At 41.0% G+C, this 27661-nt stretch overlaps 1 protein-coding gene across 23 annotated transcripts in view; it reads left to right on the top strand.

Moving 5' to 3' along the window:
- The window catches only part of TANC2 (tetratricopeptide repeat, ankyrin repeat and coiled-coil containing 2), a 439275-nt gene that overhangs the window by 311144 nt on the left and 100470 nt on the right, over nucleotides 1–27661 (top strand). For all 23 annotated transcript variants that reach the window (XR_007911352.3, XM_051825098.3, XM_051825097.3 and 20 more), the window contains 2 exons: nucleotides 15945–16226; nucleotides 21316–21449. Coding sequence is in view for 22 of the 23 variants with exons in the window: in XM_051825098.3 (XP_051681058.1) it covers nucleotides 15945–16226; nucleotides 21316–21449 (416 nt within the window). In the remaining variant the exon portion in view is untranslated. The remainder of the gene's footprint in view (nucleotides 1–15944; nucleotides 16227–21315; nucleotides 21450–27661) is intronic.

The raw sequence follows: 27661 nt of genomic DNA, 5'->3' as shown, positions 1-27661 counted from the left end.
TACTTGGGCCCTGCACCCCATGGGAGACCAGGGTAAGTACCTGGCTCCTGCCATCGAATCAGCACGGTGAGCCAGCCGCAGTGCGCCAGCCGCTGCGGCCATTGGAGGGTAAACCAATGGCAAAGGAAGACCTTTCTGTCTGTCTCTCTCTCTCACTGTCCACTCTGCCTGTCAAAAAATTAAATAAATAAATTAAATTAAAAATAAAAAAAAAATCAAAGTGATGATGGCATTTTGGATTCTCATCATCCACATATAAAGAGTTCTGGTTCCAGGCCTGGGACTGGAATGGTGGCATAGCAGGTTAAGCCGCGGCCTTTTTCCCATATGGACACCAGTTTGAGTCCCAGCTGCTCCACTTTCCATCCAGCTCCCTGCTAATACACCTGGGAAAGCAGCAGAAGATGGCCCAAGTCCTTGTGAAATCGGAGATGACCCCCTAAAATTTATACAAACATGTGGCCCCTTAAAGTTCCCCAGAAGTGCTATCTGGGGTGCCACATATGCTACCAGAATTTGGGGCTCCATATGATTTCACCATATGCTTACTAATAAATCTCCAATATCAATAAGCCCGAAAGGATTCTTGCCCAATATTTAGAGAAGAATTGTAAATCAGATAAACGAGGCAGCATGGTACATTTTAAGCTTTTATTTAGTGAGAAAGATGCATAGGAGAGTGAGAGCTTTATTGAGAGAGAGGTAAATCTGGGTTCATACTGAGCACCAGGAACCAGCGATGTGGAAGAGCATCTAGGCCAGGAAGCCTAGGGTGGGTGGCCCGAAGGCCATGCACCCTTGGAGGCGCAGGGCTACAGCAAGCCTCCTCCTGGCAAGAGGCCAGAGGAAAGAGAAGGGCAGGACACACCATGTCCCAAGCTTTTAACCCACTTCCAAAGGGGAGTGGTTAATTAACCTGCTTGGCTGGTGGGCACCCAGGTGTGGCCAGGTAGGGGCATGAGGTCACACAGCGGCATGGTGAAGGTATCAGGTAGGGTGTGAGGTTACACGGGGTCGTGGCTAAGGCGTGGTCTTCCAGATCACAGACCTAATTGATTTTAACCTGTATGCCTACCTGTTTCACTTGGGCCCCTGCACCCAATGGGAGACCCAGAAGAAGCTCCTGGCTCCTGACTTCAGACTGGCCCAGCTCCAGCCATTGCAGCTATTTGGAGAATGAACCAGAGGATGGATGGAAGACCGACCTCTCTCTCTTTCTCTCTGGGTGCATGTGCATGCGTGCATGTGTGTGTGTGTCCATCCCTTTCTCTCTTTGTAACTCTGCCTTTCAAATAAATAAATAAATCTTTTTTTTTTTTAAAGTTCTGGTTCCTCCACATTGCTTGTCAACATATAATATCAGTCTTGTTAATTTTAGATATCTTAATATGCATGTAGTGATACATCATCATGGTTTTAGTTTAGATTTCACTAATGACTAATGATAATCATTTCCTTGTGTGTTTTTTGTTTGTTTGTTTGTTTGTTTTGAGATTTTAAAGTATCTATTAGAGTCAAAGGCCTCCAGCCAGAGCAGCATGGAGGGGGACTTCCAAGAGAAGAAAACCCAACTGGACTAGTAGCAGTTGGCTTTTTAAGTAAAATTTTGGGGGGGAAAAAAAAAAAAAAAAAAACCTGACAATCAGATTGGCATTCAGTTACCAGGCAGGAACAAAAACTATCAGAAGACCTCATTTACAATTCTCCATCCTGTCTGGCCTGCTAAGAGTGGGATAACTTGTTTTCCCTTGTGTACTTCTTTAGGGAGATTTCTGTTTGAATATTTTGTCTGCTTCTTTATTTGGTTGTTTTCCTATTACAGAGTTTTGAAAGTTTATTATATAGTTTGGATACAAATTCTTCAATGATGTGCTTTGCAAATAACTTTTCCTAATTTATGACTTGTCTTCATTTTTTTTAGCTGGGCCTTTTTGAAGAACAAATGTTTTAAAAGTCTAATTTATGACTTAGTCTTTGATAGATCATTCTTGTAGTGTTGAGGTATCTATGATTCCTTTAACTAATCACAAGTCACAAATACTTTGTCTTATATTTTCTTCTAGACATTTTCTAGTGTTTTTTTTTCTCTCAACATTTTAAATATTTTAAATATTTCACTCCACTCCTGTTTATGTCGTTCTTCTTACCTTTGTTCCTCTGTAAGTAAGGCATCTTCCCTCATGAGTTTCTCTTCGACTCTCTCTAGTTTGGACATGACATACCTCCATGTCGTTTTGTGGAATTTATTCTGCTTGGTGTTCTCTGACCTGCCTGTGCTTTGTGTCTGACATTACTTTGGAAGAAAAAGTCTGAACCGTTATTTCTGATATTTCTTCTGTTCCATGGTCTCTTCCTTTTCTTTCCATTAGACCTTATTATGCATGGGTTGTACCTTTTGTAAAATTGCCCTGTTGTTGGATATTGTTTTTCTTTTTAAGTCTTTGTTCTCCTTTTCTGATTTGGAGTTTTCTACTGAGATTTCCCCAAAATTTTTTCCTCAGCCAGATCCGGTCTGTTGATTATCCATCAAAGATATTCATTTCTGTTACAGTGTTTTCAGTCACTAGCATTTCTTTTGTATGCTCGGGAATCCAGCCTCTGCTGCATTGCCTGTCCATTCTTAACATGCTCTCTACTTCATCTGCTAGATCCTTTAACTTACTGATCATGATTGCTTGAAATGCCCATGCTGTTTATTACAACATCCCTATCATATTTGGTTATGATGGCTTGCTCTGTTCTTCAAATTTTTGGTGTGTTTTGTAATTTTTCCTTGGTGACTGGACGTTATATACTGAGTAAAAGAAACTTCTGTAAATAAGCCTTTCATAGCGATGAGGAGCTGGGGAAGAAAACGTTCTGCAGTCCTATTGAACAGGTTTCCGTTTTGTGTGGGCTGATCACTCTCTTTTTTTCTTTCTTTCTTTCTTTATTTACTTATTTTGACAGGCAGAGTGGACAGTGAGAGAGAGAGACAGAGAGAAAGGTCTTCCTTTTGCCGTTGGTTCATCCTCCAATGGCCACCGCAGCCGGTGCGATGCGGCTGGCGCACGCGCTGATCCGATGGCGGGAGCCAGGAGCCAGGTGCTTCTCCTGGTCTCCCATGGGGTGCAGGGCCCAAGCACTTGGGCCATCCTCCACTGCACTCCCGGGCCACAGCAGAGAGATGGCCTGGAAGAGGGGCAACCAGGACAGAATCCGGTGCCCCGACCGGGACTAGAACCCGGTGTGCCGGTGCTGCAGGTAGAGGATTAGCCTAGTGAGCCGCAGCGCCGGCCAGCTGATAACTTTCGAACTGTAAGCTTAAATGTTTCTCAGACTTTTTTCTTCCCCCTTTAGATGGCAGACAATGGCTAGAGTGGGCTGAGGTTAGGTATTTCCCTTTGCCTGGGTTGGGTTTTGATAATGCCCTGGTAAGTTAGGTTCTGGTTAGGTAGCTTCTCCTCAGGACAGACCTTGGAAAGAACAACTTGCACTGGCCTTTCTTTGTGTGTCTTCCCACTGACGGATGCTCAGGGGTTTTTCACTGATATTTAATGTGAGAACCTGCCCGGGCTCCTGGGAAAAATCCCATCGCTCCCGACCCATTCACTGAGGCCTCCTGGAAGTTTTAGCTTTCACACTTATCCCAAAGAGCCTCCCGCAGCTTGTCAACTGCAGTTCAGATTTTGGTACCCAGGCAGTGGTTCCCATTGCATTTCCCCTCAGGAGCCACGACTCCGTGTGTTTTTCTGTCTTTCCAGTCTTGGGGCAGTGGTCAGCCCTACATCCTCACCTCTTACAGAAGAGCTGTTGATTTTTCAGTCTGTTCAGCTTTTTACTTGTTGTTAGGATGAAGTGGTACATGTGGAACCAGAACTGGAAATCTCCTTCTTTGCATTATGGCCTGGAAATTCTCTCAAAGCAGTAAGCAGGCCATCAAGGGTTTGCATCATTTTTTTCCCCACTTTGATCTAGTGTCTTGAAAGATATTGTGTAATATCTCTTACCTATGCAAGTTTGGTTTTTTGACTGCCTTAATCTAGTCCTAGTTATTTTGTCCTGGCACAAGTGGAAACTCATGTCAGATTTTTGAAAAGAAAATTTTAGATAAATTGGACCGAAGCATAAATGCAATGCTTATAAGAAATTAACTGTCTTGGTAGTTAGAATTAAGTTCTTCTTAAGCTAAAATACATAACTTACCTATAGTAGTGAAGAATTAAATAGAATCATTATTGCACAGCACTAAATCTCATATGTAGCATTAGCAAGACAGTAGTTACTAAATGGATGGATGTGGATCCAGCCTTCTCAGGAACTTTTCTAAAAGAAAAAAAAAGACAAAATTCCTTACTGTCCTTTCTGGATACTAATTCTGAGATATATTTTCCCCTCCCCCTAGTTTCCTGTAGGAAATAAAATTCATTGATTCTTACTGCCCTGGCCAGCATCCAGGCCTTGCCTGTAATATGCACAGAGCTTAGAAAATAAGTTTTCTCCCCTGTCTTATTATTTAGTGGCTTCTTGTTTATGAGACCAGCTTTTAAATAAAGTGTAGCCCTGAAAGGTGACAAACAAATGATTCATTTCCTTTTATTATCATAGTACAGAGCAGTAGTTTTCAAAGGCATGGGTTTGCATTCTCTGTCTTCCTCTAGCCTTCCTGCCCTACCAAAACCAAGTCTAAACACATTTCTCTGCAGTTTAAAATGGAAAATCCCTATCAACTGTTTTCATTTATTAAGCATTATTGAATTACTTACACTATGACCAGAAATATCATGAGAGATTACTAGGTTGGGCAATTATGGTGGGGTGAGTTAATGATATTTGAGGGTAGGAATGCGGGTGTTGACATGATCCATCAGTTACATATACTTGGTGGCTTTTTACAGAAGGGATCTGAGAAATGCAAAAGTATTCATTAACAGCGTGCATGAGTACATATTAAAAGAGATGTTGAGAATCTACAGTATCTGGCTGTCATTCATTGAACATTGATTTACTAGTTTCTGAGCTAAAAGACTTAACATATATTTTACCACTTAATCCTATGAGGTAGATGCTCTTATTTTCCTAATTTTACAGATGACATGACTAAAGGTTAAAGTGATTCAGTCTCTTCTCCAAAGTTATGGCACCATGAATTACAGTATAAGGGGGAAGGGGTTATACCTGAGAGATATTCTTCAAGAATAATTGATATGGAGTAAGCATTTGTCCTAGCAGTTAAGGTGCATGTGTCCCTGAATTCTGAATACATGAATTCAAGTGCTGGCTCCACTCCCTATTCCAGCTTTCAGCTAAGTCCTGAGAGGCAACACATGATGGCCCAAAGAGTTGGGTACCTGCCATACACATGGGAAACCTGGAATGAGTTCCTAGTTCCTGGCTTCTTCATGACCCAACCTTAACCATTATGGTCATTTGAACCAGTGAATGAAATCTTTGTCTCTGATTCTGTCTCTTTCTCAAGTTAAAAAAAAAAAAAAGAATAGTTGATAACACCTGTGACAAATTTAGTTGTAATGATTAAGGACCAGTCAGATGGTGATGTTTCATTAACTATGACAGCAAATGGAATGGAAAAAATAATTACAATAGGTGAGATAATATCAGTTCTAAATATTTTAAATTGAAATTTCTACTGGCTATCTAAGTAGATGACTATGGTGAGTTGTTGGAAATGCTGTACAGGAGTTTAGGAATGAGGTCTTGACTAGAAATATAAATTTGGGAACCATCATCAGATAGCTGTGAAAGACATTGGTCTGTTTCTCAGATTGAGAAGAAAACAATAAATATAGAACCTAGCACTGGTGGTATTTTAGAGATGAAAAGAAAGGATGAATCATTAAACATTTATCAGGAGGAGGAGGTAAGAAAAGAATTAGAAGAAAGTGTTGTCAGGTGAAGAAGGAAAGGTATTTCAAGAAGTAGAGTTTAGGGCACAGGTATTGTGGCACAGCAGGTTGGGCTGCTGCTTGGGATGCACTCCCGTGTCGAAGTGCCCGGCTCCTTGACTTCTGATCCAACTTCCAGCTAAGGTGCCTGGGAAGGCAACAGATGATTTCCCAAGTACTTTAGTCCCTACCAACCACATGGGAGACCTGAATGGAGTTCCAGGCTCTTGGCTTTGGCCTGTCCCAGCCTTGGCTATTGTGAGCATTTGGGAGTAAACCAGCAGATAGGAAATCGATTTTCTCTCTCTCCCCCTCCCCCCTCCTTCCCTCACTCCCTGTCTTCCTCTCTTTCTCTGTCACTCTACCTTTCAAATAAAGAAATATTTTTTATGGGAATTGTTAACAGTGTAGAATATCTAAGAGTGATTAAGAAGCATAAAATCTGAAAATAAATCACTGATTTAACAGAAAATCTATAGTGACTTTAATCAAAAAAGTTTTGGCAGAGACATATGCATGGAAGCCGGGCTAGGAGTTATTTTTATGCAAGTGAAGATTGCAAGTATGACTGTTTCAAAAAGTGGATGGTAAAAAGAAGAAAGGAGATCAGAAGCCTCAAAGGGAAGTAGACTCAAAAAGAGTCAATATGTTCTCAGTACCCTTATTGTTAGGATTCTTAGGTTTTGTTTTAATTAAGTGTGTGGTTGGGTTGGGAGGGTTGCTTGTAGTTACACTGGATGTCTACTTTGGCTTGGCTTGATGCAGAGAGTGATAGCAGCTTACACAGCTAACAGCCAGATGCTGACCTAAGCACATTATGTGCATTAACTCATTTAATTCTCACAGTATCATTGTTAACCATATTTTAAAGATAAAGACACAAAGGCCGGCGCCGGGGCTCACTAGGCTAATCCTCCACCTAGCGGCGCCGGCACACAGGGTTCTAGTCCCGGTCAGGGCGCCGGATTCTGTCCCGGTTGCCCCTCTTCCAGGCCAGCTCTCTGCTGTGGCCAGGGAAGTACAGTGGAGGATGGTCCAAGTCCTTGGGCCCTGCACCCCATGGGAGACCAGGAGAAGTACCTGGCTCCTGCCATCGGATCAGCGCGGTGCGCCGGCTGCAACGCGTCGGCTGCGGCAGCCATTGGAGGGTGAACCAACGGCAAAGGAAGACCTTTCTCTCTCTCTCTCTCTCTCTCTCTCTCTCTCACTGTCCACTCTGCCTGTCAAAAAAAAAAAAAAAAAAGAAGAAGAAGAAGAAGAAGAAGAAGACAGAAATATCAGTAACATAGTAAATAACCCAATATTGCATAGCTAGTAAGTGACAAAGGATACAAACTGAGGCAGCCTGGCTGTGAGTCCATAATTTTATCCACTTTGCTATGTTTCCCTCATCTAAGATGTAATTTTTTTACAGTATTTATTCAGAATGAATATTTAGACTGTTTTCTGGGACCTCAATAAAATTATTTTACTTCTTCAAACACTTGGGGTGGGAATAGCTGTATCCATTATTCCTGTTCCTGAGCACCAAGAATGAGCCACAGACTTGGCTTGTAAGGGGGAAAATGAGCTCTTCTAGAAACTCAGTAGACAAATGAACCCTTGCCTCGGTTTTTCTTAAGAAAAAATAAGCATTTGTTTGCCTTCTATTTGGTGCTGATGTAATAATGAGACTTGTCTGAAGCACATGTGTTTCCTCTTTGTTTTGTGAGTAGCATACATGGCACGAACCCCAAGAATGAGCCTGAAATTATCTTTTGCTGTGAGCAGCAGAGGTGCTTCCAGGGTAGACTTTCTAGTCATTACGGAAGAATGTGCGCAAATACAAGTCTGCCTTTATTTGCACAGGACCTTGGCTGTGTTACATCCTTTCTTCTGCCAGTCCTCTGACTGACTTCTTTCTAAGTGATTCACGGTTGTTTTCCACGAATAAATATGCTTTAGTCAAAATCCAGTTAGAACTCTTTTGCTCCCGCTTCTCTGTCTCCTCTTCTCCCTGCAGCTGTTTATATTTGCATCTGGGCGAGTTAAGTCTGTTAGCTTTAATGCATGTTTATTTGTTATTTTCTCACTTTTTTTTAAAGGTTAACTCTTTAACTTAAACTCTTCTCTATAAACTTAAGTATATAATTATAATTACTGATGATCTCATATAGAGAATGTTTCCTAGAGTTTGTCTGCAACAAGCATAATTTACATCAAAATCATGCAGGCAGTAGAGTCTGGATTGGTTCTTTTTTTTTTTTTTTTTTTTTTTTTTTTTTTTTTTTCTGGAGTCAGGAGTAATCTAGAGCCAGGAATTGAACCCAGGCACTCTGATGTGAGATATGGACTTTCTTTTTTAAGATTTCTTTGAAATAGTGACAGAGAGAGATCTTCCATCTGCTGGTTCACTCTGCAAATGGCTACAACAGCCAGAGCCGTGCTGATCCAAAGCTAGGAGCAAGGAACTTCCTCCAGGTCTCCCACATGGGTGCAGGGGCCCAAGTACCTGTCCTATCTTCTGCTGCTTTCCCACGCATGTCAGCAGGGAGCTGGATCGGAAGTAGAGCAATGCCCACAAGGCATGCTGGCCCGCTGTGTCACAGCACTGGCCCTTCGATTTGTTCTTAAACCCCTCAAAGAAACTGCTTTCCCAAGCTTGTGTCATTTCCATGTCCTATTGGAATATTTTTCATTTTTGTGTTTTTCCCCCCAGTATTTTATTAGGAAAATTTTCAGTTATACAAAAAAGCTGAAAGAGTTTTCCAGTAAAATTCTTTTTAATTTTTGTCATTAACATTTACATATCTGTTCATCTCATTTCTTTGTCTACTCATCATTTTTATGTCCTTTAAAATAAATTGCAGATATCAGCATACTTTATGGAATGTTTTGAGAAGGGGAGAATGATCTTCCTGCTCCATGCTGCCATGGGACTACCATGTTCTGGTGCCAGGGATAAGAAAGCCACGTTGTGTTACTCTATTGCATGGATTAGGTCATCTTCTTCCCTTAGCTCAACTGTAGTTGCAATAGTAATTTCTTATTAGATTATTGCAGTAGTTTCTGCTCCTGGAAAATCTTGTGGAAGCCATCTGATATCTGAAACAAAGAAACATTTAGAAATGTAAAGCCCCCAGAGAATATTCATTACCTCTAATGCCCCACAGTGTGGGCCTACAGACTTGTTCCTGTGCCCTGAATTCACAGTTGGCAGTTAGAAAGCATGGCTTTCTTTTATCATTGTGATCTGACAAAAACCCTGGATTTTGAGGCACTGAAACTGTTTCTGGGCTGTTCTTGGTGTCTACAGTTGTTTTCCCATATGGTACTGAGCTAATTTTGTCTGTGTTCTTCTCTTGAGGCTTTTGTGAATTGACTACATTTTTAGAAAAAAATTCAAATAACTTTTAAATGTCAAAGCTCTCTCAGTATGATAAAATATGAGGCGTTATATCAATATGAGAACAGTTATCTGAGTAGTGGTTTTCTCAAAAACTGAAGCCTTTAAATGGAGACTATATTTACTCTACTTTCTAATTGACATTAATCATATTCATGAAAGCTTCCCTTTGAAATAAAATGTGAAGTAATCTTGAACCTGAAGAGATAAGTCTATTTAGAAAGCAGCTAAGTCTCTCTGGAAATGTCATCTCTGGCCACACATATACTTTTTCATGGGAAGCACAAGGAGAGATAAGGGGGAAAGAAGCTGACTTAACCAGGCAGGTAGCCTATGTGATTCTAGTCATCAGTGGGATAACTCTTTTCACAGTCACATTTTATAGTCATATCCCATAGAGTAGGTACAATGTAATATAATAGAAAAAGCCTAGATTTTTCAGTCAGATCTTGGTTGTGGCTTTAGTTCTGAAACTAGCTATGTGACCTTAGATTTCTCTTGGCCTAAACAAACTAATCAATGAAAATGCTGCAAGAATTTTGTGAGGGTCATGATTCATCCTCTGGTCAGGAGAGCCCACAGTTGAGGCAGGCCTGAGTGAGACTTACCTTCCCTTTTGTTTCACCTCCCCAAGGCAGGGGGCTGTGGCTCATGCCAACTGATTTTCCTGTTACCTGTTTCCCTCCTGGGAGTCCTGAGACAGCTCAACCAGAACTGAGTACATCCGGGTGTCTGCTCCTCTATCGAGGACTCTCAGATACCCACGGAATTCCTGGAGTTGTTAGTCAGCCCCTACAGTCAAGGCAAGTCATAGAAACTGACAGAGTAAGGAGCTCCAAGAATCAATCCTTTGACTGAAACAACCATTAAGTTCTCAAAAATTGACAGAATCAGCCTTTTCAGAGCTCTAGAATGCCAATGAAAACTTAAAGCAATCCAAGGGAACACTTAATGAAGAAAAAGATTACTAGGGCTGATGCTGTGGCATAGTGGATAAAGCTGCTGACTACAGTGCCAGCATCCCATATGGGTACCGGTTCAAATCCCAGCTGCTCCACTTCTGATCCATCTCCCTACTAATGCGCCTGGGAAAGAAGCAGAAGATGGCTCAAGTCCTTTGGCCCCTGCATCTACTTGGGAGACCCAGATGACAACCATGGTCCCTGGCTCAGCCTGGCCTAACCCAGCCATTGTGGCCATTTGGGGAGTAAACCAGCAAATGAAAGTTTTCTCTCTCTCTTTCTCTCCCTCCCCCTCTCCCCTCTCCCCTCTCCCCTCTCCCCTCTCCCCTCTCCCCTCTCCCGCTGCCTTACCTTCTCTGTAACTCTGACTTTCAAATACATAAATAAAAGTCTTTTAAAAAGAAAAGGACTACTAAATTTCGGTGTTTAATGAAATGTATCATATTAACAGACCACCAAAACAATATAACAGAGACTTTGGTGACCACGCACAACAAGGAATAGCATCTTTGCAAAAATAGTTTGGAAAAGTCACTAAATACAGGAACAACTTCAGCAAACAGCAGCAAATATTGTTAAGGGAGCAAAATCTGATAACTAGAGTTACCATATATTCAAACTACAATTTTCAACAAAAAAGACGTGCCAAGAAATGGGAAAGTGTGACCTATTTTCAAATCCTGCATTTCATGTTCATGTTTTTTTTATTTATAAAAAGTGAACAGATTTCATATATTTTACATATACAGTTTTAGGAGCATAATGATAGCTCCCTCCTTCCCTCCCTCCCTCCGTTGTGCCTACCCTTCCTCCTTATTTTTCTTTTAATTTTTACAATAACATACTTAAAATTTTCTTTCTAATCACAAGCTTAAACATCCAGTAAGTCAGTGATTCAACAGGTAATAAGCAGAAAAACTGCTGTTCCTCAAAAATAGATAAAAGGGGTGACTAGAAAAGAAACCATCCCTGAAGAAGCTTAGACATTGGACTTAAAAGATAAAGACTTGGAAAAGAGCTAAAGGAAATCATGAACAATGTGTGAGCAAATAGAGTATATCTATAAAGAAAGAAATTATAAGAAACAAATAGAAATTCTGGAACTGTGAGACCTGCATTGTGGCATAGCAGGTAAAGCCACCGCTTGCTTGCAACACCAGCATCCCATATGGGTGCCAGTTCAAGACCCAGCTGCTCTACTTCCAATTAGCCCCCTGCTGATGCACCTGGGAAAGCAACAGAAGATGACTCAAGTACTTGGACCCCTGCACCCATGTGGAAGACCTAGAAGCTCCTGGCTTCTGGCTTCAGATCAGCCCGGCTCTGGCTGTTGCAGCCATTTGGGCAGTAAACCAGCAGATGGAAAATTTCTCTCTCTCTCTCTCTCTCTCTCTCTGTCTCTGTCTCTGTCTCTTCTGTCTCTCTGTGAGTGTGTGTGTGTGTCTTCCTTTCTCTGTGTTACTCTTTCAAATAAATAGATAAATCTTTTAAAACAATTCTGGAGCTGTAATGTACAATAGCTAAAATACAGAATTGTCTAGAGCACTACAATAGCTCTGAGCAAGTAGCAGAAAAGTTCAGTGAACTTGAAGGGAGTTAATCATTCAGTCTGAAGATGAAAAGAATTTTGAAAAATGAACAGAAGTTAAAATATGCCCTTAAATTTACCAACACATTCATGAAACAAATCCCAGAAAAAGAAAGAGTCAAAAGGAATCTACAGATAGCCACTAATAGCTAATAAAACAAATTCAGAAAAGTTACAGTGTATGGTATCAGCCAGCAAAAATCCATATTTCTATACACCATCTGTATTAAAGATTAATGCTCGGCCGGCACCGTGGCTCAATAGGCTAATCCTCCGCCTTGCGGTGCCGGCACACCGGGTTCTAGTCCCGGTCGGGGTGCCAGATTCTGTTCTGGTTGCCCCTCTTCCTGTCCAACTCTCTGCTGTGGCCTGGGAGTGAAGTGGAGGATGGCCCAAGTGCTTGGGCCCTGCACCCCATGGGAGACCAGGAGAAGCTCCTGGCTCCTGCCATCGGATCAGTGCGATGTGCCGGCCGCAACGCGCTGGCCGCAGCGGCCATTGGAGGGTGAACCAACGGCAAAAGGAAGACCTTTCTCTCTGTCTCTCTCTCATTGTCCACTCTGCCTGTCAAAAAAAAAAAAAAAGATTAATGCTAAGATGTCAGTACTACCCGAGCAATCTACAAATTGAACATAGCCCCTATTAGAATTCCAGAAGTCGTTTTAACAGAGATGGTGAGGTTTTCAAATTCATATAAAATTACAAGAAGTTCTGATAGCCACAGCAGTCTTCAAAAAGAACAAGATTGAAAGACTCATACGTTCCAACTTCATCACTTACCATAGAGCTACTGTCTATGTGTCAGCAGAACATGGAAACCCGCCCCCCTCCACCCTAAACTGAGAAGGAATCCTGAGGCTGAAAAATGAATAGAAGAGTTTGTTAAGACACTTAGCAAGATTCCAGGTAATCTGGCAGCTGCAACAAGGCTGTTCTCCATGTAGAACAGCAGAAGAAGCAAGATTTACACATTTACAAATCAGAAGCTAGGAGTAGGAATTTGTGTTACAACATTCCTTTACTCTGCTTTGGGATTAGCCCCTCCTCACCACCACCTCAACCCCCTGGGAGTCCTGCCAATCTTTTTAACTTGATCAGATAGTCTTCTGATAACACTTAAACCTTATGCCTGGTATGCCAAATGATTAGTTGTTTTCTTTTATAATTTAATATTTAAATAAAATATTTGGGGGAAACCTTGACTGTCAAAAGAAACAAAAATCAGCCGCAGCTCACTAGGCTAATCGTCCACCTGCGGCACCGGCACCCTGGGTTCTAGTGCCGCTGGGGCGCCTGGTTGCTCCTCTTCCAGTGCAGCTCTCCTCTGTGGCCCAGGAGGGCAGTGGAGGATGGCTCAAGTGCTTGGGCTCTACACCCACATGGGAGACCAGGAGGAAGCACCTGGCTCTTGGCTTTGGATCGGTGCAGCTCACTGGCCATAGCAGCCATTTGGGGGGTGAACCAATGGAAGGAAGACTTTTCTCTCTCTTTCTCTCTCTCTCTCTCTCTCTCTCTCTCTCTCTAACTCTGCATGTCCAAAAATAAAAAAAAAAAAAAAACAAAAAAACAAAAAAACCTTGTGCCTGAAGGGTGTGGTCAATTAGGCTGGCCGATGATCGGCATCTTGGGTGGGGGGCAGAATGTAGGGGTGAGATTCAAGGTGGCATTACTGTTCAGATGGAAAATATCTCCTTTACCCTTTCTGTTGCTCTGCCCATCAAACATAAAGAAATAATTCTCTAAGAAGATTTGTTTATTTGGAAGGTAGGCTAACAGAAAGAGAAAGATCCTACATCTACTGGTCCACTCTGTAAATGGCCTTAATAACTAGGGCTGGTCCATGCCAAACCCAGGAACCTGGAGCTCCTAGGTCTCCCACATGTGTGACAGGAGACCAAGTACTGGAACTATCTTCTCCCGACTTCTTAGGTTCCTTAGCAGGGAGTTAGATTGGAAGTAGAGCAGCTAAGACTCAAACCAGTGCTCTGACTGGGGATGTTGGTATTATAGGCAGTGGTGTAACCCACTGCACCACAACAACAGCCCAATTCTTATTTTTAAAAGGATTGATTTTATGGTATGTGAATTATATCTCAATAAAATTGTGTTTAAGAAAAGTAAAATAGAATTTATTAACTATAAGACACTAGAATTAAAAAAATAGTATTTAACAAAATGAAATTAATCTTTCACTAAATTCCATAATCATGGACTTTGAAAGATTAGTTTTTGCCAGAAACATGTGAATCAAGGGAAGTGATCACGGAACCGTATCTCCACAGCACTCCCCACCTCCTTTAATGAAATAACTGACCTTTTTAAAATGCTGTCGGAAACTATTTGCTTCTATTCTCAGAGTTCAGCTTTTTTTTTTTTTTAATTATTTGCACTAAGTGGGGATTTTTATCCTTTTTAAATGCTCAGTTATCATTCTAATGGCTTTCAGGTACTTTTAAAGAAGTGTGTTCATCTATGCTTGCTTATGTTTGTGCTTTCTCAGTGTGTAAGCGGCCCTCTCTAGATCCATGTTACCATGTGTAAGTGGAAGTCCTGGAATAATGTAAGCAACATAAATAGATCACATTTTCCCCTTTCCAGTTTCTCGCTCTCTCATCCCTGTCCTCTTCCTCTTCCTGGCCTTTCTTGTACTCCAAAATATAAAATGGGATTAAAGTTTAATACTTTTCTTTTTAATTAATCCCTTCCATAAGCATTTGTTGAGCACCTACTGTATATCAAGGCGTTATGCTAAAGTTAATGATACCGAAACAAAATCCCTGGTTCCAGACAAATTAAATAGTATCACTTAGAGCTACTCTAGAAACAGTTAAGGAGATACTTAACCCAGGTAAGAACATGCAGGCAGGACTTCCTTTTGCCAACAATCTAATGAGAAGATTGATCTTCCTTGAAGCCAGATCACATCTATTATGCATTTTTAGAAAATTTTTTAAAAGTGTAGTTCCTGCTTGGCCTTGGCCCTTAACACATTCCATAATTATATGAAGCAAAAGAAAAAAATATTTTATTTTATTTATTTATTTATTTATTTGAAAGACAACTGCCATCCAGTGGTTCACTCCTCCAAATGCCTGCAACACATGCCAGGCAGAAGTCAGGAGCAGGGAGCTCAGTGCCTGTCTCCCACTTGAGTCGCAGGGATCCAGGTACTTGAGCCATCGCCTGCTTCCCTGGGAGCACATTACAGGAAGCCAAGACTCATACCCAGGGACTCCAATGTGAAATGCAGGCATCCCAAGTAGCACTTAACCACTAGACCAAACACCATCCCAGAAAAAAAAAATCATGACAAAAGTAGTGGGACTCTATACATAAACGTGTATAAGCCAAAAATACTTTTTAAAGTTAATATGAACACAGCAGTACAGGTGCAAGGACATTGGCTGAGAGTTTGGTTTCTGCTTCTTTGATTGCTTAACATGTTTAAGAAAATTTAAACCATCAGAGTTTTTAAGGGCTTTCCTTCCCTTAATAATGTGCTTATTAGATTTTTAAAAATCAGAAACTTAAATTACTGTTCTCATTGGTGTCTTTACTTTGCATTGCTTTCATTAGGATCAATTTTCAATTGATCTGTACTGGTATAGCCACATTGGTTGTCAAATATCAAAACTAGTCCTTTCTGTTGATAACGAGCTGCTCTGTCATCATAAGCTCTCTGGATGCCACTCCTCAGCCTGACCTCTCTCCCAGGAACTCCACCTCTGCATCTCCCCACAGTCCAACAATTAAAAGGTTATTGCCAGGCATAGCAAAAAGCCTTTAGGACCCTTCTCTTGCGCCCACACTGACTTCTTGTGCTGGGCTCTCGCCCAGTGTTTAATAATTTTGGGTATTTTCCTGATTTCTTTGACTGTTGAGAATAAATTTCTATTTTCTAGTATTTATGTTCTGCCATCCAGAGCATCAAATGACTAGTTCACCTGTGTAGCTTATCTGTGTAGAAACATCATTCAGAGTTACATCATTTTCCGAACAAGCCCAGAATACCATCACAGTATAATTCTGACAGTCTCCTAAGCCATATTGCTTGCTTTTTTCTCTGTTTCTCTCAGTGTTAGCAATTTGATGTAAGTTCTGTGTTCTCTTGTTATTCCTTTCAGTTCGCTTTGCACCTTATAGGCCTCCAGACATCTCCCTGAAGCCTCTGCTCTTTGAAGTGCCCAGCATCACCACTGAGTCCGTGTTTGTTGGCCGGGACTGGGTTTTCCATGAAATAGATGCTCAACTTCAAAGTTCAAATGCCAGCGTGAACCAAGGAGTAGTGATTGTGGGAAACATTGGGTTTGGGAAAACGGCCATCATCTCCAGACTAGTGGCACTCAGCTGCCACGGGACCCGGATGAGACAGATCGCCTCAGACAGCCCACACGCCTCCCCCAAACGTATGTATTCTTTTTTAAAGAACTCCTTACTTCACTGGCTCTGAAACATTTTCTGATATTTGCATTAGGTCATGTATTCTTTTATTTTCTGATGTTCAAAATCTGACTTGCATGGAAGGACCATAGATTCAGAGTTGAGAGAAAGAATGTAATACTGTTTATATCTAAGCCACAGATCCAACAGTCACCTAAGTGTGACTGAAAAACCCTTTCTTGGGGAATAAATTGATGATTCTTTCCTGCTGTCCATATGGCTGGTCTGTCCTCTGGGTAATGACTACAGCATTGCCTCTAGAACCATCTGCACCCACCACTGTGAGAGTTGGCTCAGCCTATGCCCAGATCTCCTTGTTACCTGCCAGCACGGGCTGTGTGCTGCCTTCATTTCTCTGCTGTTGACGTCAGCATTGCACTTCTTAGACTGGAGCTTGACTGTGTCCTGAAGGGTCTCTCCTGCTTCCTTGTGAAAAGACGCTGAGCTCTCGTGTGTATTCAGGCCTCTTTCATCATAAACTGGGCGGAGCCTAATGATCACTACCAGGATCTTGTTTGTTTATTCTGAAAACATTCATGCGGTCCTTACTATGTGCTAGACACTCTCACAGTGCTGTCAAATAGTAACTATTCGACCCCTTTACAACTCAGTGAGGTTCCTGTATCCTCATTTCACAGGTAAGTAATCTGAGGCTCAGAGAGCTTGGGTAAACCTTGCAGGTTTTAAACCAAGCAGTCTGGCTCAGAGGCCATTCTCTTATCCATTTTGCTATGCTACCTCTCCTTGGTGAAGCAAGCTTCCTTCAGGTACAGAAAATAAGTGGACATGTGTACATATTCTGACTGTACACACTTTGTGCATGGAACCAGTACACATGGCTTCTGTTAGAAGAAAATAGAAAAGGAAACTATTGCTCTGCTAGCCCAAATCAGTAACCGAGGCCACCACAGACTTTCAGGCAGTGATCAGCAGACATGGTTTGTTTGAGATCATGGTAGTGGCCGGGCCTAACACAGTGATAGAAGCCTAACAGAAACTCAGTGGTTATCACCCAGATGTCTTGGCTTCCTATTGAAATTAGTTACCAGTCCTACATCATGAAGTGAGCAAATTGCCTCTGGTAAACTTAACAGATGTCTAACATGTGGAAGGAAAACTGATGTCTAAGAAGAAAACCATTTGAGTCAAAATACCCTCTTTACCCAGGGTATGGTAAGAATTGATAAGGAAGAATTTTTATTTTAAGAGGAATATCAGAGCCGGCGCTGTGGCTCAGCGGGTTAATGCCCTAGCCTGAAGCACTGGCATCCCATATGGGCGCCAGTTCTAGTCCCGGCTGCTCCTCTTCTGATCCAGCTCTCTGCTAATGGCCTGGGAAAGCAGTAAAAGATGACCGAAGTCCTTGGGCCCCTGCATCCATGTGGGAGACCCAGAAGAAGCTCCTGGCTCCTGGCTTTGGATCAGAGCAGCTCTGGCCATTGCGGCCATCTGAGGAGTGAATCAGCAGATGGAAGACCTCTCTCTCTTTCTCTACCTTTCTCTGTAACTCTTTCAAATAAATAAAATAAATCTTTAAAATAAAAAAGAGGACTATCTTGCTTAGTTTCTAAATCAAGTTCTTATGAGTCAGATTGACATAATATTGTGGGAGTTAATAGCCCAGAATTTTTGCCCCATCACTCAGATTATCTCTGCAGTACTTGGTGACTTTTGAGAGTTTAGTTTAATCCTTTCAATCTCAATTTTCTCATCTGTGAAATGAAGAATTAATTAATCTTTAAGAATTGCTTCTGTGCTAATGTTTTGATTCTCAGAATATGTCTTCATGATTGAAAAGAAATTTCTACACTTATTCCAGTGTTTTCCTTTGAGTGCTTAAAAACTGTCATGCGAAATACTTACTTAAGTACTCTAAGAAGTAACTGAGTGTGTGTAAAGAAAACCAGACAGCTAATAGTCTCTCTGGCTCCTCCATTTATCACTGTTGCAGATAAGAGTGATAAAATCATTCATGACAGAAGATAAATTGCAAGGGTAAGATGAGCTGCTTTCTCAGAAAGCAAGGGGATTTAGGGTCCCACAAAGGCCTGGAGAAGCAAGAGTTAATAGAAAACAGCCCAAGCACTCTCTAAAGCAGAGACCGTTTTTTCAAGCAGTTCATTAAATTATTCTCTTACATGTACTGCCTTTTATCTCCTGAGAATCTCCAGAGGCACTAGAACACTCCCCATTGGTGAGGTGAGCATCCATTGCTGAAACGCGAGATTTGACCTGATAACTTTCAAAAATTGAAAATGAGTCAAGGGAGATAAAGTATGAAATGGTTTTAAAACTTCTTGGAAACTTTGCATTTTCTTTTTTTTTGGAAGGGGAGAGAAGCAGAGAAAGAGATCTCCCACCTGCTGATTTACTCCCAAAATGCCTGCAGTGGCCCGCAACTGAGGCCAAAGCCAAAATCTGGGTACTTAATTCAGTTCTCCCACATGGGTGGCAGGGACCCTACTGTTTGAGCCATCACCTGCTGCCTCCCAGTGGAAGCTAGAATCGGGAGCAGGGATGGGACTCAAACCCAGGCACCCTGTCAGGCAATGGGCATCCCCAGAAGTGTGCATTATCTTCTAATTTTATTTTTCCATGAACTTTTTGGAGCCCCCCGTATGTGTTTATTTACCTTTCAGAATTACACAAAACTAGTATTGTCTTATATAATTTTAATTACATTCTACTTCCACCATCTCAGCAGAACCAGTCAGTAGTCCTTAAAGAAAAGTAAAGAATAAATGGCTGATAGACTGAAAGCTATTTTCTGGTATAAATCTAAATTGTTCCAATGTGAGCTGGCACTGAAAATGTTACTGGCCACAGCAGAATTTTTTTCATTAATGAATAAATATGATACCTGTATATAGAAGGATGAGTTAATTTTTTACAAAATTTAACTTATATTAAGCTTGGATAGTTTGTTTTTGTTTCTGTTTTTGTTTTTAGTTGTGCCGGCTTTTCTAATCCTTCCTTGGCCAGTGATACCAATGATTAGTTGCTATAATCAGGAAAATTGCTGGTGCTCCTGTCTTCTCTCTGCATCACCTGCCCCTGCCTCCCCCACAGTGAGCACTGCTGCCGCAGAAGACGGGAGCAGTCTGGCCTGCGGTCGTGCATTGCCTGCTCTCCTTCCCCCACAGACACGCAACCCCCCACCGGCCCCTCCTTGTCCTTTTCCTGGGAATGTGCAGAGAAGCTGTCAGACAGTCACTAGCCTGTCATCCTGCTTTCCACCCACTCTCCCAAACCTGACTCCCCATCATTCACCACCACCACCGTCACCCACCCACCAGCACACATCCAGAGAACAAAAACGTTTTGTGAAGATGGGCCAGTTGCATAATTCAGACAATATTACATTAACTACAGATATACTCAGTACAGTAGTTGGAGAAGCTCTGTCAAATACAAGACCATATTTTCTTACCTCTAAAAGTCCCAGTGTAGTTATTTAGATTTGACATTTGCCAACAGCTGCCAAACCCCCAAGCAAACCCCACTCTCCCTGTACTACTACTTTCAGAAGTCTGTTTTGCCATTTTTCTGTGCATAATATTTACTGCCTACCTATTAATTTTTATTTCTGTTGTTCTGTAAATTCCAAACAGAAAGCAAGACACACAGACAAAAAGGAAAGGGATTGCTAAAGAGATAGAGAGCATTTGGACAATAATTACCCACAAAATCAAATACCAAATAAAAGGGAACGGAATTGAGGGGATAGTGTGAACAAGAGAAATAATACAGCAACAGACAGTCATAGAACTTTACCTCAACTCAAAGTATAAACATTTCTTCAGGCTTTTTCTCTACCCTCTACTCTACCCACTCCTCTGCAATCCTTCAGAATCCTATTGGGTGACCAGGGATCTGTTCCACCACTGGATAGAAGTCCAAATTAACTCATGTTGATAAGAAGTTAAATGAGGACTACCTTCTCCATTCCTTCTTTTTATAAATAGCTATTGACTATTAAATAACAACTTCAGATATTTATTGTGATACCCATTTTAAGGTATCATCTTATTCATAAATGAAGTCTCTAGTTTCTAATGATAAATAATAATAAATATTAAAATGTTAGAAACCATTTTTAAAAATTTAATAGCTTATTAAGCTATAATTAATATACCATATAATTTACCCACTTTACAGTGTTCAATTCAGCATTTTCAATATACCCACAGGATTGTACAGTATTCATCATACTTTGATTTTAGAGGGTCTCATCCTCCTTTTAAAAAAAAAAAAAGATTTCTTTATTTGAGAGGTAGAATTACAGAGAGAGGGAGAGTCAGAGAGAGGTCTTCCATCCTCTGGGTCACTCCCCAGATGGCCAAAATGGCCAGTGCTGGGCCGATCTGAAGCCAGGAGCGAGGAGTTTCTTCCAGTTCTCCCACATAGATGCAGGGGCCCAAGCACTTGAGCCATCTTCCACTGCTTTTCCAGGCCATTAGCAAGGAGCTGGATCAGAACTGGAGCATCTGGGACTCAAAATGCTACCCTTATGGGATGCTGGCATCACAGGCAGAGGCTTAACCTACCACACCACAGTGCCAGTCCTCTGATCTCATCCTCCTTAAAAAAAAAAAAAGCCTATTAGTAGTAAATCATCATTCTCCCCCTCTTACCTAGAGAATCACTAATTTACTTTCTGTCTCTATGTATTCACCTATCCTGGGAATCACGTGAACAGAATCATACAACATATAATTTTTTAAATTAGTATAATATTTTTAAGAATCATCTATAGTAACATTTATCTATATCATTTCTTTTTATTGTCAAGTGAGTAGTAGTCCACTATATGGATATACTACATTTTATCCAGCTTTCAATGGATGTACATTTGAGTTATTTCCACTTTGAGGCTATTATGAGTCATGCTTCTATAAATATTTGTGTACAAGTTTTTGTATGGACCTGTGTTTTTATTTCTCTTGGATATACACCTAGGAGTGGAATTACTAGATCATAACAATTGGAATTAAATCTTCCTTTAGTTCAGAGTTTTATGATTATCTGATGCAAACATCTCATCTTTTTATTCAGATGTGGATGCCAACAGAGAGCTACCACTCACACAGCCACCTTCAGCCCACTCATCTATCACCAGTGGAAGCTGCCCAGGGACTCCAGAAATGCGCAGGCGACAGGAGGAGGCTATGCGAAGACTAGCCTCACAGGTACAATAGGAGTCCCTAGCTGGGGACACACTAGTTCTGTTTTCACATCAAGAAGGCAAAGGTAGGGAGACCCTTGACAAAGTGAACAAAAATATACAAAGGTAAAATATGTAAAGGTATATATCATGAAAACATGGAGAAAAGAATGTGGTATTTTGTTTGCTATTCCTATAATATTTTATGATTTAATCAGAACCTTAGAGTTGTAAAGGACCTTAGAAATAAAATCCTAAAGTGAATAGATAAGGAAGTTGAGAGTCAAGTATATGGTTGGTACTTAAAAATCACAGTATATGAAATCAGTGGTTTTTCATTTTAATTTTTAGGTCAAAACTCTTCCTGTTAAATTATATTGCCCACAATATTTTTATGCATTTGGGTTCAGATTTTCTGAGTTTTTTCCAAAGTATAAGGTATGCATATAAAAAATTAAATAATGCTCAAAACCAGCAGTTCACTTCCTCTTATTCTCTTCCCAAAGAAACAACTTTCAACTCTTAGGACAGTTTCTCAATGTTTACCTCTAATTTTGACCTCTGTATGTATAAATAATATTCATGTATTACTATAACCTTTTCATCCATTTACACAATATCTCTTGTTTCTTAATATGAATTATGAGAATTACAGCTCTACAGCTCTTTCACCTCGTTACTATCCCAAAACAGTTACATTATGATTTTTTTGTTAAATCCATGTTACATTATTTTTACTATTAATACTATGGAAATAGATTCCAATCTGGGAACAAGAATAATATTTCCTTCTTGAACAATGTTTTTTGGGGGGGGATGGACATAATGTCACAGGGAGTTAAGCCACCACTTAGGAAGCCCAAAGCCCACATCCCATATTGCAGTGCCAATTCAAGTCTCAGCACTTCTGTTTCTGATCCAGCTTCCTGCCAGTGAATCCTGGGAGAGAGTAGATGATGGTTCAACTGTTTGGGTCCCTGCCACACACGTGGGAGACCCAGGAGCTCAAGGTTTCTGGCTTTTCTCAAATGAATAAAATAAATTAAAAAAATTTTAAAAACCATAAGTTTCTTGAGACTTAATACTTCTAAAAGCATCTTTATTCTATGCACATTCTTTATTTATTTTTTTATTTTTATTTTTTGACAGGCAGATTTGACAGAGAGAGAGAGAGAGAGAGGTCTTCCTTTTTCCGTTGGTTTACCCCCCACCCCCCAAGTGGCCTCTAAGGCTGGTGTGTTGCAGCCAGCACGCTGCGCCGACCCAAAGCCAGGAGCCAGGTGCTTTTCCTGGTCTCCCATGCGGGTGCAGGGCCCAAGCACCTGGGCCATCCTCCACTGCACTCCCTGGCCACAGCAGAGAGCTAGACTGGAAGAGGAGCAACTGCAACAGAATCCGGCGCCCCAACCAGGACTAGAACCCGGGGTGCCGGTGTCGCATGAGGAGGATTAGCCAGCCTAGTGAGCCGTGGCGCCAGCCTCTATGCACATTCTTTACTGTTTGGTTGATATAGTGTATCATTCTAGGTTAAAAATTATTATCCCTTTAAATTTTTAAGGCATTGCTCTGTTTTCTTGAGCTTCCAATATTGCTATCAAATAATCTCTTAGCATTTATATTTTTAATCCTTTATGTGTCCCTTTTATTCTCTTTTTATTTTTTTAAAGATTTATTTATTCAAAAGTCAGAGTTACACAGAGAGAGGAGAGTCAGAGAGAGAGAGAGAGTGAGTGAGAGGTCTTCCATCCGATGGTTCACTCCTCAATTGGCCACAACTGCCAGAGCTGCGCCAATCTGGAGCCAGGAGCCAGGAGCTTCTTCTGAGTCTGCCATGCAGGTGCAGGGGCCCAAGGACTTGGGCCATTTTCTACTGCTTTCACAGGCCGTAGCAGGGAGCTGGATCAGAAGAGAAACAGCCAGGTCTCAAACTGGCGCCCATATGGGATGCCGGCACCTCAGGCCAGGGCGTTAACCCGCTGAGCCACAGCGCCAGCCCTTCTCTTTTTATTTTTTAAAAAATTATTTTATTTATTTGAAAGGCAGAGTTACAGAGAGAGGGAGAGATAGAGAGATACAGGTCTTCCATCCGCTGGTTCACTCCCCAAATGGCCAAAGTGCATGAGACTGGGAAGCCAGGAGCCAGGAGCTTCTTCCAGGTCTGCCACATGAGTATAGAGGCCCAAGTACGTGGTCCATCTTCCGCTGCTTTCCCAGGCACATTAGTATGGAGCTGGATTGGAAGCAGCCAGGACACAAACCAGCGCCCATCTGGGATGCCAGCATTGCAGGCAGCAGCTTAACCCCTTACACCACACCAGCAGCCCTCCCTTTTTCCCGTCTCCAGAAGCTTTCAGGTGCTTCTTTTTATCAAATTGTTCTAGGATATTTTTTCATTTATTCTGTTGGCTCTTAGCTAGCTCTGCAGATACTGTTTTAATTCTGGAAAATTTTTTATATTATTTGTTGTTAATTTCCTCACCACCATAACCTCTGTTCTCTCCATCTATAACTCCTATTAATCAAAAGTTATATTTCCTATACTGCTAGTCCAGTTTGTTTTTCTCTCCTATTTTCTATACTTTTGATTTTTTGTGTTTTTTTGATCCACCTTTGAGAGACTTCCTCAACATTATCTTCTAATCCTGTCATAAAATTTTTATTTCTATTATCACAGTTTTAAGTTACAGTAGCTCTTTCTCTTTCTCCAGTTATTCCTTTCTTTTTGTAATTTCCTGTCATCATTTTATAGGTGCAATGTGTTTTCCTTTCCTTAATGATTAGGCCGTGAAAAACTGAGCAGAAGCTTATGTGTGTGGAGAGTTTGACAACAGAGCATAAGGTTATCCAACCTTTATTGAAAATACCCAAAAGGCTGCGTCCTTAAGTTTTTTCCTGTTCTATTTATATTCTCTAACAAAGAGTCCTCCAGTATCTTGTCTAGGAATGTATTTTGGCTGTCTGCGTTCTAGACCTGGGCAAGAGAGGAGGGCTAGGGTTTCGTGATTCAGTCTGCAGACTTCGGAGCCCAGTGTTTGGTGCAGTAATTAGACACTGTCTGTGATGCCCACTTCCCCCATCAGAGGACCCAGTCTCAACTTGCAGCTCTGCTTTCGATTCCAGCTTCCTATTGATGCATATCCTGGGAAGCAGCAGGGAGGACTGAAGTGCTTGGGTCCCTGCCGCCCACAAGAGATCTGATTGAATTCCAGGTTCCTGGCCCACTCCCAGCTAGCTGTTATAGGCATTTGGGGAGTGAAGATCTCTGTTTTTCTCTGTGTCTCTGATTTTCAAACTTTTTTTTTTTTTTTTAAAAAAAGCAGTATGCAGTCTTTACTTAAGTTCCTTGTTTCAGCCCTGCACCTGATCCTGATCCCCACCCTACTCTCTAGGTGATGTTCCTGTATCTATATTCTCTCTTGCTAGTTTCTCTAGTAAATATAATTCTCCATCCTGTGAGCATAGGAGAAGGTGGTCACCTGCTTGGGCAGAGTGGCTGGCAGTGTGGGAATCCAACTTCTCCTTCTACAGATTTCACATAAACTGTGTTTCTACCTCCCTTCCTCACCCTCATCTTCCGCAGTACCTAATGCTTCGAATTCTTAAGCTTTTCTGAAGTTTTACAGGTGGCTTATATATCACAAAGTTCTAATTTCTTCATAGAAATACAATCTAGCCCAAAGCCAGAAGCAGTTTATTTCCTCCAGCTACATTACTAATTAAGCCCACTCATTTGTACACACTCATCTGTAGATAGGTTTTTGAAGACAGTCTGAGATCTCCTTCCTATCCTTACTAACTCACTAGCTTCTAGCATCATAGATACATAGTTACTAACTCAGTAGCTTCTAGCATCATAGATACATAGTTACTAACTTAGAGCATATGGTTAAGCGGCTCCTAGTCCAGAACTGAAGATACATCAGTGAACAGAACAAACAGGCCCCTGCTGCTGTGTAGCCCGCAGTGGTGCTGTGCTCTTGTGGTGCTAGGACAATAAACAAACAAATGTGTAGTGTGTCAACTGGGGCTAAGATCACAAAGAATTAAGTCTCCCCCACATTGTAATATCTTAGTCTCCCTCTCATCAAGAGATGTCCCAAGATATTTATGGTCAATATTTGAAAAATGTTAAAGAATGTAAGTAGGGAATAATGACTGTTTACACTTAGTTGAGGAGTAATCACATCCTTTTATCTTTTAAAGATTTACTTATTTATTTGAAAGGCAGATTTAGAGAGAGAAATAAATCTTTCATCCATTTATTCATTCCTTTGATCCAACTAAAGCCTGGAGCTTGGAACTCCATCTGGGTCTCCCATGTACTTGGGCCATCTTCCTCTGCTTTCTCCACGTATAAGGGCCATCTTCAACTGCTTTCCCAGGTATCTTAGCAGGGAGTTGTATGGGATGTGGAGCAGCTGGGACTCGAACTGGCATTGCAAGCAGCAGCTTAACCTGCTGTGCCATAATGCCAGCCCCTGATCACATCTTGAGTTTCATAATTGTGTCTTCCTTAAGCAAAATATAAATCTTGGCATGGTGTGTTTTTAAGCTTGTACTAAATATTGTATAAGAAGTAGCCCTTTACATTAAAATTCCATATATTCCCAGTAATTGTGCCACATGTTACAGTTCAGCTATGTGCTGAGGAAGTGTAAAACAGAGCCCAGCAACCTTCTTTCTCATCTAAAAAAATTAAAGCAGTAAGCAGAAATTATCTTTTTAAGTGAGATTTTTAAATCAGTTACTATTTAGGTGAGATATGCTAATAAATAAGAATTTTAAACATCCTTGAAAAATCTTCACTCTGACAAAGTTCTGAGTGTCAGCTCTTGTATATTAGTAATTACTACTGGTCTTTCATAATTCTTGCTACTTCCTGTGCTTCTACTTAACTGAGACACTGAAGAATTTTTGCCACAGCTTTAGAACACTTTTATTTATTTATCAAAGAAACATTTTCCACTTGAAGTAGCAAGTTTTTGCTAGATGAGCAACTCTCAGGAGTATCTCCAGTTAACAATTCATATTTCTTCTGAACTGTAGTCAAGGCAGAGAAACCCCAGAGGTCTCATTCTGGGCCTTTCCTGGATATGTAAATATAACTATAATAACAACTTTTCCAGGTTTCAGATTTGTTGCTACTAGGTGGTTATAAATGCAGAATTCACAGGACAAAAAGTTGGCTTCCAGTTACTGAGAGCCTAATGTGTCTTGAGGCCCAGTGCTATTTACATTATAAAAGAGTACTTCAGAAATTCATGAAAAATGAATTAAAAGATAAGTTTATTTTGGTGGAAAGAAAATTTGAAATCCATACATCTAAGAGGTCTCATGAAAGTTCATGAAAGATGCGTATCATGTACAAATTATGCATGGATTTCCAAAATTTTAATTTCCATTTGTCCATGAATTTTTATTTAAAGTACTCTCATATTTGTGTCCTCATTTCCTCATTCTTACTTTTTTTAAGTTTTTATTTATTTGAGAGGTAGAGTTACAGACAGAGAGAGGGAGAGACAGAGTCTTCCATCCACTGGTTCACTCCTCAAATGGCTGCAACAACCAGAGCTGGGCCAGTCTGATTCCTCAGGGTCTCCTGTGCGGGTGCCAGGACCCAAGTGCTTGGGTCATCTTCTCCTGAGAGCTGGATCAGAAGAGAAACAGCCAGGACATGAACTGTTGCCCATATGGGATGCCAGCACTGCAGGCAGAAGCTTAGCTTCTACGCCACAGTGTCAACCCCCTCATTCTTACTTCAGTCCTGTGAGATGGCAATTCTTATCCCCATTTGACAGATAAAGAAACTGCACCTTAATTTTTCCAAGGTCATTCTGTTAATAAATGCTAGGATTTAGCTAGAAGCTAGGATTCAGAACTAGTTATTAATACCATGAACGTAAATATTATTATTGTCTCTATTCTCAAGTAAGAAAACAGGCTCTGAGATGAACGCGGACTGCAATGTGACTGAGTTAAGAGTGAAGTGAGACAGGCAGCTGCAGAGCTGTGCTCTTCACCCCCACTCTGCTACTGTCGAGTGTGGCAGGAAGGATTTTTGTTTAGTGTTCTTTTGGAAAAATCTATCAATCACTGCATATGGCTTCAAAAAAGGACCTAAAATTCTTGAAAAAAAGGTTTTATGCCTCTTGACTCTCATGTCACATTAGGCAAGTTGTCATTGGCTTTGTCCTTTGATTAGGAAACTAATCCACCTGAAATAAGCTACTTAAAGAA

Source organism: Oryctolagus cuniculus, chromosome 17 (genome assembly GCF_051225735.1).
Source record: "Oryctolagus cuniculus isolate XC-2025 breed Fujian yellow rabbit chromosome 17, ASM5122573v1, whole genome shotgun sequence".
Taxonomy (NCBI): Eukaryota; Metazoa; Chordata; class Mammalia; order Lagomorpha; family Leporidae; genus Oryctolagus; species Oryctolagus cuniculus.
The sequence above is the reverse complement of the archived record's forward strand: the minus strand, read 5'-3'. Positions and strand labels throughout refer to the sequence as shown.